The following is a 12,156-nucleotide window of genomic DNA, read 5'->3' on the forward strand; positions in this document are numbered from 1 at the left end:
TTTGGCCCCTCAGCATAGCAGAATTAATAATAATTTTTTATGATTTTTATATTAAGTATTTGGGCCTAGCATAAAGTCTGTAAAATTAACAGATGTTCTGAATAAGTTCTGTTGTTTTTAAAGGAGGTGAACTCTGGGGTAATAAGGGACTTCAAGGAATAGAATGCAGCCTGGAGAAGAATACTACAGCTTAGATGACACAGCAGGAAGGATCTATAGCTTTAGGATTGTTTGGGATTTTTTGGTCCTCTTTTGCCTAAGTAATATTTACTAATGAACTGAATGTGAATTTGCTGTCCATCAGTAAAGATGAGAGAGAAGAAGATAGCCTCGGAAATACCAGGAAACTGATTCTCTCTGACTTGTATTGTTTCTTCTTTAACTTCTAAATATTGGCCATTTGTGGAGTTGGCAGGGAAAAAAGAGTGACTGAATGCTTTGAAAAGACAAACAATTTTTAAAGATTAAATTCTCAGGAAAATAATCCTCTGTGTTTCAAAAATAGGATGTCTTTAATGGGTCCAATGTACACATGTAGGAGTTGTTTCATTGCTATGCAAAGACTTCATTATGCTGCTAAACAGGTGGGCATGAGTTTCTCTAAATTGCAGCAGTAAGGCCACGTAAGATGGGGACATGTGCTAATTTCTGACTGAATCCAACTGCCAGTGTATGTGTGGGCTCATGTTTCGATTAAACTGAGCTGGAAGAAAGATTATGAAGGAGGAGTACAGAGGAATTATGTATACATATTTTCTTTATGGCGCCCATCAGTACTGGACTAATTTTAGAAGATGGTGTAGAATTCAATGTCTGCATTAATTGAGTTAGAAAAACATTAAGTCCTTTCTGAGATCAGCAGGAGTTGCCTTTGAGAGGGAGTTGTCTGCCTTGATGACTTAGATCAAGTGCCAAAGGTTTGAAACTCTTACAGCAGCAACACTGGAAAATAGGGTAATCGTTTAAAAGAAAAACCTCTTAGTTTGGAAGAAATTTTAAAAATCACATAGAGGAGAAAGATTCCAAGCTCGAACTAATTATATTTCTCCCTAATTACGACCTTTATAAGGGGAAAAAAAATTCAGGATGTTGGCAGAGCCTGCAGCATTGGCACTTTTTTCAGTCAGTGCCACTGGAACTAATATGAATGGGAAAAACTGGTCCCTGTGCTGAATTGCAATGGCTTATTAGCAGGTGGTTTTTCTGCTTTACCAGCAGATCTGGTAGAGAGACTTCCATGAGTCCAGACAGTGTCATTATTCCTTCACTCTTGTTGTAAATACCAGAAAATTTATTGCTTACTACCCCAACTAAGAATTTACGTTGTAAAGAACTTTAAATGAAATTTGTCCTCTTAAAATTACTGAAAGTTTTTTTTTCTTTATCTAGATGTACAGGGGCTTCCAGATAATGCCACATGTTCAGTACATCTACACAGAAGCCTCTGAGAGTCTTTGTGGAGTCAAGCTGGAGGTCAACAAGTACCAATATCTGATTACAGGTAAAGGACCTTGTACTTCTCCATAAACAAAAACTCTTCTGTTTTATACATACACCTGCTAAGGACATGGGCAGTGGTGTAGACAGGTCTGTACACAATTTCCTAAGTGTTAAGATGGCCAACAGTATTCTGGTGTTCAGTACTCTAGTCTGAGTGACTCTGAGTCACTTCACTCTAGATGTCCCTCTCTTTCCTAAAGTGTATCTTATACCCAGGCATGCTGTGACAAGTATGTCACATGACACTTCACGGCTCTCAATTTATACCTGAGCTGGGATGTCCGTCACAGGGAACTGGGTGCTACTGGTCTCTGTCAGAAATGGAAGGTCATTTTTGGAATGAGCTGGAGAAATGCAGCCCGCTGTGATGGGGGGAATGCAGGGGGATGGAAGTTTGGCAGTTGCCGAGTCTTGTTTCTAGGGAAGGTGTCAGTTCATTTGCTCTGTTGTTAAAAGGAGCTGGACAGCATTGCTAACCATGTTGCTGGTGGTGCTCTTTGCTGGCACAACACTCCTGACTTTCAGAAGTGCTGTTATCTTGCTGGCCAGAGATTCCTGAACCAGTTAATAAAAAGAAAGCATTTGCTGAGCAGTGGCTGAAGCCAAACATATTGAGAGCATTAGCAATGTCAGGAAACGAGGGAAGTGCTTGAGCTGAGAAGTGCTAACTTGTGACCATATGTCTGTTTTCAAGGCCGGGTGTATGAGGGAAAGGTTTACACTGGCCTGTGCAACTGGTATGAGAAATGGGACCGGCTGACTCTGTCCCAGCGCAAAGGACTGAACCACCGCTATCACCTGGGTTGTGGCTGCAAGGTATGTGTGTCTCTAAGGTGGCATTCAGACATTCAATCCCAAGAGCTCTGTTTCTCCTGGCTGGTAATACTCAGTGGTGCCGGAGAACAGCCAGGAAGAGAAATGAAGGACAACAATTTTTACAGAAAAGATGTAAAGTTCATTTTTAGTGTTGAGACCAGAGAAGAGACAATCAAATGCAGAATCTATGCATTTAATAACCTGTCAGAGTTAACTGGGATTGGGGAAGACTCTCAGAATCTATGCAGAATCATTTGCAGGTGAATGCAATCAGGTACCAAAGGCTTGGCAAGATATGTCCAGCTTTTTTCCTGTGTAAACATTTTGAGTACTTAAAACCCCACAGCCTGGCACTGGAACTAAGACTTTTGCACAGGGCATCAGGCCTGCAAAAACACAGACATAAGCTCAACTTTTCTGCACCTGAAAAGCCCTTTTGACTATGGAATTAGCTGTGTCCGTGAAACTAAGCACATGCTTACGTGCTTACAGAACTGAGGCTGAGTTTTGGATTAGTAAGCAAGGCTTGAGGCAGAAGAATTTTGAATCACTTGTCTCTGTTAAAAATACATTTTATATAATGTTGTTTTAACATGTAGCCTTACCTGATTTCTTTTTCCAATTGCAGATTAGGCCCTGCTACTATTTGCCCTGCTTTGCCACCTCCAAGAATGAGTGCATTTGGACAGACATGCTCTCCAACTTTGGCCACTTGGGATATCAAGCAAAGCACTATGCCTGCATCCAGAGGGTGGAAGGCTACTGCAGCTGGTATAGAGGATGGGCACCTCCAGACAAAATGATAATCAATGCTACAGATCCCTGAGCAGCTCTACCTTTCCTTATCTCCCCTCTCCCTTACTTGTGGCTGATCCTCCTTTGGACACTAACTATTACCAGATCTTGATGATGACAATGAAATTAGTGCCTATTTTCATGCAAATTCTAGCACTTCGAACACTTAAAAAAGAAAAGGAAAAAAAAAAAGGAAAGGAAAGAAAAAAGTCTGTGCTACCTTGCTGAATTTGTAATCACCTTTTCCATTTTTTGATACCACTCATTTTGATCAGACAATATTTGGGAGCTTACTTTTGCACACCAGAGGGAAAAACGGGAGGGGGAGAAAAAAAGAAAGATGGAGCTCTTGCTCTCTTACATGTATCATTATCTGTAGCAATATAATCTCTATTTTTTTAGGAAAACAAAAATCTAAAAACTGTGCCAATGAGGGCGCTCTATTCTTCTATGCGCTGGCTTTCCATCACCCCTCCTCATGCACTAAGTGCTGAAAATACATAGAAAAATCTTTTTTAAGGGAAATGGATTTCATTCATCAGATTAATCAGGCCAATGAAGCAAAATGAAAAGAAACCCAGCCTAAACTCTGGACAAAATGACATCCAAAAGAAATCCTCCTCTATAGGAGAGATTAGAAATGTGATTGACTCCAGCAGTGGGAGACTTTACCTGGTGTGTCTGACCATATCATCTGGTAAAAGCATTGTTGACTGTCCTTACTAATTCAGTCACTGTGTGAATGCAACAGCACATCTGAAGTTCTGGCTTTCCCCAGAACAAAAGAGTATTTTGTATTCTTCTTGTTGTTTTTTCAAAAACAAAAGCCCCTTCCCCTATTTTCAGGGAGGTAAATACAACTACAGCAGAGCAAATGAAGGGTTGTCCCATCCTGTTTTGAGCAGCATTGGCCCCTGAAATTTTTGCAGCTTAGCTACAACAGCAAAACCAGCTTGTGAACACCTTTAACCAGATGCAAAGACAACAACTGTAAATCAATCACATACAAGAGGGAAAGGGGGGACTTGCTAGAGCTCCTGCTATTATTTGAAAAAAAGAAAATATTGCCAAAACAGTGTTTTGCTGAACTAAGATGTATATACACATAATGACATAAGCTATTTTTGACAGGACATGGAATTTTTTTTTGTGTTGTAAACAAAAGAATGGTTTGATTGTGGAATTTTTTTTGGTGTTATAAACAAAAGAATGGTTTGATTGTGTTTTAAAGAAAGAAATATTGACATTCCGAGTCGGTGAGTTGCTTTTAAGATATTGAAGCTCCAGTGTATCTGCAGTAGTGGCTACAGTTATTGTTTCCTCTGTAACTCCTTGCACCACAGTTCTTTCTCTGCAGCTACAATAGCTGCATTTGTTTATATAATGAAAGGAAATGTGTGTGTGGGCTAGGCAAGAAAAAGTGGTCTCCTAATAAGTGTTGTCTGGGATCATAAAATTTTCATCTGCCCAGAGGATTCCTTCTGTGTCAAGTGCTGTGTTTCCCTCCAGGCACTGTTAAGCATAGCCCTGTGCATGTGCTCATACCATGTCCTGCAGTCATGTGGGAGGAAAAGCCTTACTGTCTTGTGCTTTGCTGTTGACGGGAGAGTTTTTTTTCATTCTATTTTTATTATTATTATTATTAAGAAAACTATAATATAATTTTTCTTATCAAATAAAAGTATTTTAAGTTTTAATGATGGTGAAGAAGGGGTGATGACAAAATGGGTGACTAAATTTTGGATGGGGAAGGCTTGGGCAGGGAGAAGATTGTGCTTAACTTCATTTTTGTATTATTATGATTATTTATCTTAAGTTTCCATATATCTTCTGTTCATTCCACTTAGAAAGCAGAGCTGCCACCAGCAGAAAAAAAATGCTGCAGTGATTCCAGCTTGGGGCAATACAGCATTTTACCTTCAATAACCTCAATTACTGGAGAGTTGTTCAGCACCTCTTTGACAAATGGAAAAGAAAGAGTATCTGAGATGGGCCCTGATGTGTTTTTATGTTCCTTGCATGCTACCAGAGCTCTGCCAGATGTACACCCTCTGAAATGCCCCGTTTTCTGGGATTACTCATTGCAGCAAAAAGCTTCATTTTTTGCAACTCTAAAGGGCAATTTCACAGAGTTGCTGTAAGAGGTGCCTAGGTCTGCTGCATGTATTTTTTTTTCCCAGCAGCTCTGAGTGGCAATGCAGCACAAAACACATTGAAAGTCTATTGGATTTTCCTGTGATTTAGACTTGGAACACTTTTCTGAAATCCTCTTCCCCGTGACTACTCCTAAATTATGGGTTGGAGATGAGAGGGAGAGTAGTGTGCTTCATGACACCCATCACAGGATCAGGTGGTGGTTCAGAAAGTTGTTCCTTTTGGCAAAATATGGGTTTGGGCTTTGGGCCCAGTGGAACAATCTCTGTTCAAGTTGTGCATGGGTGACAAAATCTGTGGGGTCACTGAGGGCAGGATGGAGCCACCCTATGTGTTTGCATTGTTTGGAGTCGGCATTGCAGGATGTGGCCCTCCTTAAGTTGCAAGGTGGCTTGTCAAAGTTGCAGCCACTTCTCACAGGTTTGGAAGCTAAACAAAAGTGCCCCTTGATGCAGTAAAGTGTTGATTTGAATTTTCATTAAACTGCAGCTCTGTGTATTTTACCTATCACTGATTCATTTAGCTAGCTGAGACATCACAGTATTGCACTCAAATTATTGTGGAAATATTTGCATTCTAATACTATGAGGACGTGTGTCCCTGCGCAGGATATAATGTAGCTATGTGCTTTGTAAACAACAAAACAGCAGATGCATTACCAGAAAGTGAAGCATATTCCTACTTTGTTTTGCAGATGGTAAAATATTTCTGAGATGCAGACAGCTAGACTGGCAGGGGAGGAGGTTTGGTGGCAAATCTTTGCCCTTGTTGTGTAAAGAAACGGTTGTTAAGGCTCTTCAAAATGTGGAGCTGAAAGGAGGGGGAAGAATCCAGTGAAAATACATTTCTTTTGGGAAACTTCTTTATTTTGTTTCTGTGCATGCTATCAGGGACATGCATTTCTTGGGCTTGTGCTTGCATTAAGGACCTGCCTGAAGGCACTCCTGAAGTGGAAGCCATTACATGGATTGAACAGGCTCTAAATCAGACTCAAAGACTTCTTCCTTTCTGTCAGCTCTCCTTTCTTCTGCTGTGCTAAGTCACTTCTGCCTGCCAATGGACGTGTCCAGGATTACACACCCACTCCCTGCCATCATGCTTTAGATACACCAACATTATTAAAAATACTTTTTAAAGTGCACAGCTAATTTCTAGACTGAAGCCGTTCAGTTTCTTATTTATGCATATTTTTTCCTTACTTGCTGGAGAGTGTTTTCCCCTTTAAAATGACAAAAATATATATTGAAGGTTTGGGAAAGGTTAGATTCTATTTGCCTTTTCTAAAATGGAGGGAGTAGAGTAGGAGGAGATCTGTGCATAAAGTTCCTTAAATAAAGTCCTCTTGTGGGAGGCTTCTACCTCCCCTGTATGGGAAAAAAAATGCCATTTTTAAGTCTAAATTTCCCATGTTTTGAAGAGTTATGTGGCCCTTTAGGTAAAAACCCAAATCTATCATTGTATCCCATTCATACTTGTCAGAGTGAAATGCTACCTCACAGTTATGGGAAACATACTGTTGTATTTTTTACAGTAAAGACTGTTGTAAATAAAGGCTTCCATGAGAACAAACTTCCATCCTTGCAGATGTCTCTGAAAATACAGCTCACTTACAATGTGCTTTATAGCTTAGAAGGACAGAACAGAATTTAGGGAACTGCAAAAATTTTTTGTCTTTTTTATAAGTGACTTTTGGGGCTACCAGTCTTGAGAAAAAAAACATAAAACCCCACTAAACATTTGCTGCTGTTTTGCTTGTACTGGCTTCTCCTTCTCTCTGACACTGTCCTTCCTTCATAGAGCCACTCTGCTGTTCCTGATAGTCATGGAAACTTGGGGAGAGACCCAAACCCATGTGAAAAATCTTGTCCAGAAGGAATGTATTTGTTGCTAAATTTTCTAGCACTGTTTACAGTTTTCCTCCATGTTATTTATAAATTTTATATTCAGTGAATGTATATTGTCTTTTAAGGTAATGTTGCATAATGTTCACTTTTTATAGTGTCCTTTTATTCTAAACAGTAAAGTGGTTTTATTTCTATCACAAACATTCTGTCTTTGCTTCACTTATATTAGTTTCTGTTGACTTCAAATGTACACAAATGGATTTGCAACTGGATTTATTAATTTCCTTCCCCTTCCTGATACACTTTTATTGGTCCCAAAGCAGGTATTCCACCTCTGGCAATTCTTCTGCTTTTGCAAAGATCCCTTCAGGAATCCCACCCTCTTTTTAAGAGGTTTTTCTCTCTAAGAATTGTTACTGTGGTCATAAGCCCAGGAGAGGCGAAAAATCCATTTTGAAGTTAATGGCTCCCAGTTGTTAATTGGCCAAAGGAGGTCAGTACAGAGCAAGGCAGTCATTAGGGCTGGCTGTAGCACCGGTAGGTCCTTGGAAGAACACTTGCCAGATTGCTCTTATTTCCAGAAAACTGATCATTAAGGGGGTGAGGTCTGAAACGTGCATGCCCATGGCAAAGGAAGAGAGATTCATCTTTTCTGCTGTTAAATGTCAGAATCTTGTGTCCTCTCTTTAGGCTTTCTGTTCAAGGCTGATTAAAAGTGCCCTGTTCTCATGAGAAAGAAGATTCAAAAAAAGCATTTTCAGATAAGTTAAAATGCTCACAAAAATGGACCTACTGTTAGAAACATCCTATATCTCACTTTTTACTCTTGGAAAAGTTAGTCTACAGAGAAGAAAGAAAGAAAGAGATCTTTGAATCTGTTCTCTGTTTAATCCAAAGGTTTAGAAAGTAGACTCTGGAAGATTTTGGATATAGAAGGATGAGGGACTCCTATGTGAGAACTTAAATGCATAAAGTGTGCCACATTGCAGAGAGGTAAAACCATAGTGCTTGTTATAAACACTTCCAGGGGGGCACCTATCAAAGGACCACAGTAAGTTTTATGAGTGCTCACTGGTACAGCTTGGAAATGCCTCCAGGAGAGGGAAGAGAAAGAGTGGTAAAAGGGGATCACTATATACCAATCTAACAAATGGAGAAGCTGATGCACAGTGGGCAGGCAACTTCCACAGGTGTTTGGTGATGACTGCAATGCAGCTTGCTTGGTGTGAGCACTTGACCTCTCAGACTCTAACAGCCCAAGATGCTGTGAAGATGCTCCCAGAAAAGATATTTATAAGTTGTGTAGATTCATTCTCTGAGGCAGACCACCCCTGCTCACCTGGGAAGGGCTGACCTGAACTTGCCCAAGTGGATTGTCGCTTCCATAAATTATTGGAAAGTAACTGATTTAAACCAGATTAGTTAGGCTTGCAAGTCAGAAGTAGCGTTTGTGTTCATATGAGTTTATCTACAGTTTAAAAGGCTTCCTGCACCTTTTTGGAAGTAAGTAATAGAATCTCCAAGTAGGTGATTAATTATAAAGATGGAAAATAAGTGTAATTAAGATCAGTGCTAAACTAAACTACTTTGCTGGTACCAAATACGTTTATGTTTGAGGAACCAAGAATCAGATAGCCAGACCAAAAAATCATGCTAAAAGTGCTTACTTATTTAACCTTTATCAAATCTTCCAAAACTACTATTCCTGAAATGGTGGTCCAAGTCACAACTGTCCTGCATTACTTATGTCACAAAACATAAATTTATGTTTTAATGAAACAGGTATGCAACTAATTAATCTTAGATGTGCAAAAAACTGTCACATTGTTTAAGGACTATCCATTTCTTTATGTCTTAAATTATAAAACAAATTCATAACTGTACTTACCTCCATGATGTGCCTGTGAAGCATGGAAGTGCTGTAGTCTACACAGCACAGGTAGCGAGCAGAGTATTGGAACAGAGAGGTGAAGGACTGGCATTTTAAAATATTTGAGTGCCTAGCAGGCAGCAGTGGGATTTTTCACAAGAAACTAGATGTACCTACATCCTGTTTTGTGTTTTGGCTGGCCCACAGCGTAGCAACAAGTGTGTGAGAAAAGATGAGTCTGAATATTTTTGACCCTTAGTTTCATCTCAACAACCCTCATGTTCAGGCTGGTGATGCTGCTTGGGTTCACAGTCAAGCCTGGGAAATTAGCTCAGCCAGCCAGTGGACACACAGGAGGTCATGGTTCATACAGGGTTTCATCAAAGCCTCAGCCATATAGGAAGAGCCATTAATTCATGGATGTAAGTTGGGAGCAAAAACTCACAAAGGACTAGTCTTTCTTTTAACACAGAGAAAACAAGAGCCATGACTGGCTTTAAACAAAGCCCCTCTCTTTGCCATGTTTTCCAGGACTAAAGGCACCTATGCAGATTTCTTTGGAAGGTGCCCTAAGATTTTGGTACAGTGCCCAGCAGCCACACATGGCACTGAGTGTTTAGCTGTTGACAGAAAGACCAGACCCCAGAGCACTGTGCAAAGAAAACATGAGAAGCTGAAACAAACTCTTTTAAGAACTCCAAGTTACCCTGAGTACCTTCAGGCTGATAAATGTTTCTTGGATGGTGAGCAAGTGACAAACCAAGCAAACTAATGCTGTGAAACAAACATCTCTTAGGACCCATGTCCCAAATTGTCAGCATATTTTAAACAATTCCAGGAGTAGGGAAAATTCTTTTTATCTGAATAGAATGATTCTTTGATCTAAGGCATGAGCTTTTTGTTGAATATGTTTTACAATGGAGTTCTGCTTTACTTTTGAGCCTTTCAGCCTCTTTGTACATTTTTTCAGGGTCTTTACACGACCTGGGGGAGATCTGGGCAAGAAAGGAAAGAGGTTCTCAAGCAGTGGCTTTTGCATAGCACTTTTTAGCTAGTATTTTTCTGTAAGTAAAATTTAGACTCTTCCCAGCATTCCCACCACCATTTCCTGTGCCCAACTTGCATCTCTTGTTTCCATCCCATCCACAGAGGCATCAGAAGAAAGGAAAGTTACTCACCATCTGCTTATGGCTTGGGAAGAACGTTTGCTCCACCAGGGGGAACTTCTCAGGGCCCAGTGAGTTGAAGATTTTAATGAGCTGAGAGAACTTGGGGTGAGGGAGGGGGAACAAAAAACAGACACCATGGATGTCAGTGACTAATTGTGCAACACGCAACTGCTTGCAAAATGTTCTGATGGTGGTGAAGGAGGTAAAAGAAATGTTAGGAGGTAAAAGAAATGTTATCATATCTTTCCCACCTTGCTTTCTTGACCTGAGAGCAGCCAGAAAATATGAAGCTGCTGTATTTATCCATGACCAAGACAGCCCATGTACACAAACCTTGGACTAAAGGAGCATAAAAGGGATTCAAGAGCCAGAAGGGAATCAGTTTGCATTTACTTCCAAATCTATATTGAACAAGGTTTGCATTCCAAATGCAGCTGGGGAGAGGAGCTATCGCCACCCGCCTCTGCCTCCGGCTAGCTCTTCTGAGGGCAGTGACCTTCCCTAGCGAGTTGCCTTGAGTAAGGCAGCCTCAGCCCAGGTGGCGCAGGGCACCTCGGCAGATTTCAGCTCTTTTGTGAAGTCCAAGACTGTCAGTCCAGACAAGGCTCTAGCTGTTGGAGGCTGCTCTTCCTGAGGGGGTGATCCCAAGTGGCGCAGAAGGAAACACAGGAGCCAGGGATGGTCTTCAGGAGGGTCCTTTACTTCATCTCCACTGACGAACTGAAGACCCCAAAGGGCTCGGCTGTCAGGGTTTTATGCACCTAGCAAAGGGGGTGGGGTTTTACCAACAGCCAATGGGGGTTAGAAACTGAGGAAATGGACCTATCAGGGAGAACATTAATAAACAAATTAGGGGATCGAAACTTGGACCAGTCAAGGGAAGGATACAGAACTGGCCAACCAGGGAACAGAACTGGGGTAGCCAGTCCATAGCTGGGGGGTGCTCATGCACTGTCTGCTCTCCAAGGGAGTGCAGGGTGCATGACTCTTTCAATGTCCTCTTCGGAGGCAGGGGCCACCACAAGGAGCCTTTCTTAGTAGAGGATAGAGCCAGGAAATTCAGTGCCACCAGTCCCATCAGAGACCAAATAAACCAAACCTGTCTCTTGAATCTCTTCCCCACAGCCAAATCCAAGCAAGGCACTTTGGGGAGGACATGAGAATTGCTAAGGGACTGTGATTACTAGAAGGGTTTGAGTTTCAGACCAGACATTAGGAGCCCACTGTTAATCATAACTGACATTTATTGTGAACTGAGGGCTCCCCAACAGCCCTTCATGAATGACAGGAAAGAGAGGAGTTCATCTGCCTGTCCCTGTCCCATCTACCCTGAGGTCTGAGGGAAGAGTCAGTCTACTGCCCAGTGAGGGCAGTATCTAGAGAGCAGTACTAACATCAATGAGGACAGCAACCACTCCAGTATTTCACACACAAGGAGGAACGTGAGTCACTGTCCCCACCCATCAGCATGAACTTAACCATTATTACCACTAACTTCACCATTATAAACCCTTTTATCATGCAGGGCTGTGCCCAACAACAGTAGGACTGAGTTTTGATTTCTGTTCAGGTTCCAGAATCCCAACAGAAGCACAGCAAATCACAGCAAATTCCTGCTCTGCTTCAGCCATCTGTGAAGCAAGCAGACTATTCTGTATGTTGTCTGCAGCCTCCCTGTTTGATCTACCATTCATCACCCGGAGAAAAAATCAAAACTAAGAGAAACCTAATAATCATGACAGAAAATGTTCTTGAAGCAGGGCTGATATACCAAAGAGAGTAAGAAGTGATGCATATCCCAGAATCTCAGGAGAAGCTTAGACACAGCCCTGTTACCACAGACAGTGCTGAACTAGCACTGCTATTGGTGAAATGGTTGGTCCGGCAGCCACGTAAGAGAATAAAATGTTTGAGAACTGGTCCCTGCTGAGCTGGTAGATAGGACTGAGTTCCCCATGGAGTCATATTCACAAAGTATTTTATTTATTGAATTCAGTTTCCAAGCCCC

The 12,156-nt window shown here is 41.3% G+C and overlaps 2 protein-coding genes across 2 annotated transcripts in view; one reads left to right on the forward strand and one right to left on the reverse strand.

Annotated features, from left to right (window-relative positions):
- Positions 1-6,127, forward strand: part of TIMP3 (TIMP metallopeptidase inhibitor 3) — a 36,442-nt gene extending 30,315 nt beyond the window's left edge. Inside the window, exons 3-5 of the mRNA XM_083859574.1 lie at positions 1,390-1,501; positions 2,195-2,316; positions 2,945-6,127. Of these exons, the coding sequence (XP_083715700.1) occupies positions 1,390-1,501; positions 2,195-2,316; positions 2,945-3,142 (432 nt within the window). The 3' untranslated portion in view covers positions 3,143-6,127. The remainder of the gene's footprint in view (positions 1-1,389; positions 1,502-2,194; positions 2,317-2,944) is intronic.
- The window catches only part of SYN3 (synapsin III), a 205,755-nt gene that overhangs the window by 120,005 nt on the left and 73,594 nt on the right, over positions 1-12,156 (reverse strand). Inside the window, exon 7 of the mRNA XM_083860411.1 lies at positions 10,158-10,247. Coding sequence (XP_083716537.1) covers positions 10,158-10,247 — 90 coding nt within the window. The remainder of the gene's footprint in view (positions 1-10,157; positions 10,248-12,156) is intronic.

This window comes from Zosterops lateralis, assembly GCF_965231275.1.
Source record: "Zosterops lateralis genome assembly, chromosome: 4".
NCBI lineage: Eukaryota > Metazoa > Chordata > Aves > Passeriformes > Zosteropidae > Zosterops > Zosterops lateralis.